General features: G+C 46.9%; 1 protein-coding gene across 1 annotated transcript; it reads right to left on the reverse strand.

The window, feature by feature from the left end:
• Positions 1-886: 886 nt before the first annotated feature.
• HOO65_060618 (Fungal specific transcription factor domain-containing protein) lies at positions 887-3,526 on the reverse strand (the record flags this gene model as incomplete). Its single annotated transcript, XM_071003688.1, has 3 exons — positions 887-1,018; positions 1,096-2,355; positions 2,444-3,526. 3 exons carry the CDS (start codon positions 3,524-3,526, stop codon positions 887-889), a joined length of 2,475 nt encoding a protein of 824 aa, XP_070857968.1.
• Positions 3,527-5,281: the final 1,755 nt, after the last annotated feature.

Consider the following 5,281-nt stretch of genomic DNA (forward strand, 5'->3'; position numbering starts at 1 on the left):
CGAGAGAATGGGTGATGGGTAGCTTTTGCCCTGCGTCCTTTCTATTTGCGGTCTTGCTATCTTTCTTCCATCTGCCTCCACTTCCTTTATTTTGGCTTGATCTTTTTTGCTTGCTTTCTTGATTTCTGGTGCTCCCAGTCACCTTAACCGTGTCTCGTTGAATTCCTTTCCTTACGCGAAAAACACGTCTTTTATTCTCTTTTTTTGCTCTTCTTCCCCTCTTATTAACCTTGCATAAAACCATGCATGCTCTTTGGCCATCTTACCACCATTATCTTTTTTTTTCTATTACTTCTGCCAAGCTTGTATACATCTAGACACGCGATCAGCACTCTCTATCTTCTGGGTCCCGCTCAAGTTTTTTCTCTTCAGGCAGATCTTATGCCGCAAACCGCCACACTCACAGGTCTCCGATTTATCGTGGGTCTCTATCGGTACAATTGCTAAAAATACTTCACTTTTCTTTGCGTTGCGTTGCTTTGGTTGCTTTTTATTCTTCTGTGTCGTCTGGATACCTTTTGGTTGTCTTGTTTTATTTTTTTCAACTTTTGTTTCTTCTATCCTGTATTTTCTCCTTTATTTTTCTTATAATCTGGCCGGCGTGCGACTTATCTATTTGTTGTTTTTTCTTCTGACTTTTTTTTCATGATGATTACGATCTTTGCCATTTTCTCTTTTCCTATATTTGCAAAAAATACTTTGTCACAATAAAACACATCTTCCAATAACACTCGAAAAATATCCAACGTATAGTAGAAGCTGATCTGATTTGAATACAGACATCTTATTTCCTCTGATAAAAGTCCTGTTAAGATGCTTCGTGTTATGAAAACAAGGGGGAAAAACTGCGGAAAATTAGAGGAACCACCAAAATCTTGCGTCATCATCATGAGGGTGGGTGTTGTAGATGTGGACCATGTACTGGTGGCGGCTGAGTGGAAAGACTCATGTCGTCATAGCCCACGAGAATGAGCTCGCCGGTGTGTGGGTCTTGCTGGAATATATTGTTTATGGTTTCCTAGAATATAGTATAGTAGAGTTGATTAGTTTATTATGCTCAAACGTTTATATAGTTGTTGTATTCTGTTGTCTCACCCAGTCAACGTCTAGCAGCATTTGAGACTCGTTATGAGGCCCTGGCGGATGTCCCAATGGCTGCAACAGCTGTGGCAGCGGCTGAGATTGCCCTACAAATGTCGAGGGCACAGAAACGGGCCGCTGTGGCCACCTGTCCGAGACCCAAGGCTCGTCTTGTGTTAGATGGCCTAGCGATGATGATGCTGGGCTAGGAAGGGAGGGACCCGTGTCCGCAACGTAGGAAGGGATGGCCTCCGTTGGCAGGGCTGAGGCTGTCGAGCGCTGCCCTTGCTGGTAGCATGGGTCGGTCTGGTCCAAGTGGCTTGGTGTTTTCCCTTTTTCCACTTTCTCGCCCTTTTGTCTGCCCATCTGCCGGGAGCGGGCAGTCCAGGCGGGCATTCGCAGCGAGCGGTAAATATGCAATTTTGTTACAATACGGGCCATAATGGCCTCAATTTGCTGCTCGCGTGAGTCGTTGGGATTAATGATGAAGGCATGGCTGAGGCATGCCCAGATGCGGTCAGCCTCAGAGGTTCCAGGGTTGTCATATATTTCACGTGCAAGAACAAGAGCTGGTTGATACTGTGTATATGCGCCCAGGTACCACTTCCAGTCTGCAAACATAGGGTCTGTATCGAGCAGTATGGTAAGCTCGCAGATCATAATACATGCCCTGACCATGACGGAGTTGAGCTTGGCTGGCAGTCCAGCAGAATGTTGCGTATTGTATCGCATCAGCACCACAACATAGAGTCGGTACATTTGCAGATGGTATGCCAGGCGGGTGTATTTTTGGATGGGTACATCAAGTTGCATGAAACTGTCGTACCTTGAAACAATCAGTTTCCAAAACTCATCTACCCTTGAAAGCATTTCGGTGATAGTTGCTCTACGACATTCGGGCTTTTGTCTATCAGCCCAAATAGCGCGTGCAACTTCATTAACTTCAAAACGAATAAGTGAGAGTGTCATAGGCGTCCATCGCTCAACCGGCGCAGGCATAGTTTCGGCAGTCTCAAGAAGCTCGTTTTCAATATTAACGGGAAGCTTGGTGTTGAAGTCATCGCGCCGTATGTACGGACGAGGGCCCTGTGACTCAGACGTTCGGACGTCCATGAAACAAAGCTGATACCAAATGAGCCGGCGAAGTTGGATTTCCATTGGAGTCAAGTGGAAATATTCGCCGTCTTTGCCCAAGCCCATGCATTCTGCTATGCGCAGGGCCATCCCAATAGAAATAGAATGGGCTCGGGATATTTCAGTGCGGACAGTTGCCAACTGTATGAGTGTTAGCCACCGTGTTTTCTTTTACATTTCTTTTATTCTGCCTCAAGACGATATCGAGCTTTACTGCAGCAAAACGCACCAGATAAATAACATATGCCTGGAAGACTTCAAAACTAGTGCCCCTCATAAATTCAGCACGGCAAAGAGCGATCTCAACGCCAGTCTTAAATCGATACAGGCCAGACTTCAAGTCAGGCTTTCCCATGATCAGTGGGTAATCGGTTTTCGATAGGGACACAGACGCAGCAAAAAATACTGCGAATACCCAGCAATACGTCTTGGAAGAAGGCTCGATATTTCTCTCGAGGCTTTCCCAGAATGCTTTGTATGTTCTGTCAAACTCTCGCTGGTCAAGACAAGGGCAAAGTAGGTGAACTGAGCGGAAATATCGGGCCACTAGCATGTCAGCTGTAGGCCGGTGTGGTATTAATGATTTGAGCATAACCGAATCAGACTCCATGCCGAAAATGTTTCCAGAGAAGGGCATGATGCAGTCCGTAGAAAACTGCATAAAGCTTGGGAAGTTTCTTCCTGCAGAAGCAGCAGAAAGAGCATCATTGAGATCGTCGGGGTTGGGTTTCTGTGGTGTAAACATCGTATCAGTCGCGGTGTCCGTTTTCATGAGATGGTTTATTATATTGGCGAGATGTGGGTGGTGCTTGCTTACATCCGCAGTGAATCTAGCAAGCATTAGGGCCTCCGTTCGAGCATGAAGATGTATTCGGTCTATTCGCAGAACAACATCAACTACATCGGCAGAGGATTCGTCTTGACGCATGTGCTGTATGGTTTCTGAGGTCAACATGTCTCCAGGTTGAATCTGGACTTCGTAACCGTCTTCAAAGCCCACAGAGTCAATGACAAGATCGGATGAAACTTTTGAGGCAGTCGAGGATCTGAGAGCCATATTGCGCTCCAGGGTACGCTCCAAAGAGCCAACCTTGTTCTTGACATCGTTAAAGCGCTGTCTGCCAATATCGTCGAGTGTTTGAGAGAGATAGGTACATTCCCGACCAAAGTCCAGGCATTTTTCGCAAGGCTGGTGCTTGGTGCACTTTTGTTTCCGCCTGCGACATTCAAAGCAGCTGTTGATCATTCGCATACGCCGTCGCAATGGTCTTGGTGTTCCTGAAGAGGAATTACTACGACTGACGGGAGCCATTGCTGTAGCTGGCCGAGGAAGCAAAGAGTGCGCGAGACGTAGTGTAGTAGCTTATTTATTTATTGCCCAAAGGCGCAAAAGAGGATGGAATCGGCTGATTGGTTAGATTAATTAGACCGCAACAACGAAGATTGTAGTGTTTTGTGTAGCGTGATACAACCATGCGCAAAAATAAAAGGGATAGCGAGCGCGCATCACAATGAAGAAAGGGAGAAGAATAACACAGAGCAAGTAAGCGGGAAGGAGTATATATATTATGCGTGGTTCGGTGGCAGTGTAGACATAGACGAGGAAAACAAAGAGACATAGCGGGCGAGGACGTAAGTGGGAGAAGAGGCAGACTTACTTTAGAAGTAGAACGTAGCACAAGAAAACGTCACCACGCGCATTTCCTCCAAGCCGCTCTTTTCGTTCCTTTTTTGGGGGGACGGCAAGGTTATATGACCATACCATACCCAACTGAATTCCTTGTTTTTCTCAACGCGGCCCTGATCCCAGACCAAGTAGAACCATAACTGCCGCAGGGATCAAGCGAGAGAGAGTAACTGGCCGAGTTAGGACGGCGACAGGAGCTTGTAGAGGCTAAAAGGACCAACCGACCCAAAGTAGTGTAAGAGAGAAAAGACAAGACACAGCAGCTTTGCGGGACTTTTGGTCAGCACATGTATGGTACGTGTGTGCAGTATATATATATATATATAAATGCCCAAGATGTCCAGGCCGGGCAGAGAGATGTGGATTATAAGCACAAAGCGAAACAAGCCATTCACAACAAGAAAAGGGCAAATAATGGGTGGGAAATAGAAAAGTGCCAGGTAGAGACAGGGGACAATAGCAAAACAAGAGATAAGAAAGCTGGAGAAAAAGAGGCAAGAAGGAAAAAGGAAAAACGAAAAAGAAAAAAAGAAAGACGGCAGCCTCTTTACCTAAGATTAGACTTAGGTCTCACGTAGCTGACAGATGCTGCTGTGGCATAGCAGGATATACAATATTACAGCTTGCTATGTGGTACCATGCATGGTAGCTTCTCATGGCACTCTAGGCATAGCAAAGCAAGCTCAGGCGACTAGAGACAGCGCTAGGTAGAGAAGTCCAGACGAGAGTCCACGGAACAGGATTAGACAGACAGCAGGCTAAAAAGGGCCAAGGAGGAAGACGGGTCTGACTGGTGAGAGCCAGCAGGCGCTGCCCTATTTTCGTCTCCCCTTTTATTACTCGTTCGTTTCGATTGGCCTCGAGATTGCATTCTGTCTTGTTTAGTCATCAAGAAAAAATGATGCGATATAGCGGCAGCAGGACGGGACGGTAGATGAATGGATCTTTGATTGACCTGATTGACTCGTTGAGCAAAGCTGGGACGTTGACTGAGAGAAGAGGAAGACAAGGACGCCATTCCAAGAAGAGAAAAGAGCAGAAAAAGCCAAGTGGGCGAGGAGTGGAACGAACCCTTCTGGCGCCATTCTCCCCTACCTGTACCCATTTTTCTAGCTGCTACGTAGCCTGTTTCTTGGCAGCTGGCCTGCACCCTTTCCGGCTGCGGGTGAATGTGGGATCGGGCAAGGAAGGATTGCGTAGGCTTTCCGTCCCCCGACTTGCTCCTTCCGTATTCGCCCCGCTACTCCTCTCTATTGTTGCCCTGTTTGCCCTTATTCCTGAGCCCCCACTTCCGCAGTTTCCTTTTTCTTCTTCTGCTTCCTTTTCCTTTTCTACCTTTTCCGTCGCCTCTCCTGCTCTCTAGGGCTGTTCATGCCGCTG

The sequence above is a fragment of the Ceratocystis lukuohia genome, assembly GCF_044167205.1.
Source record: "Ceratocystis lukuohia strain C4212 chromosome Unknown Supercontig6_pilon, whole genome shotgun sequence".
Classification (NCBI taxonomy): Eukaryota; Fungi; Ascomycota; class Sordariomycetes; order Microascales; family Ceratocystidaceae; genus Ceratocystis; species Ceratocystis lukuohia.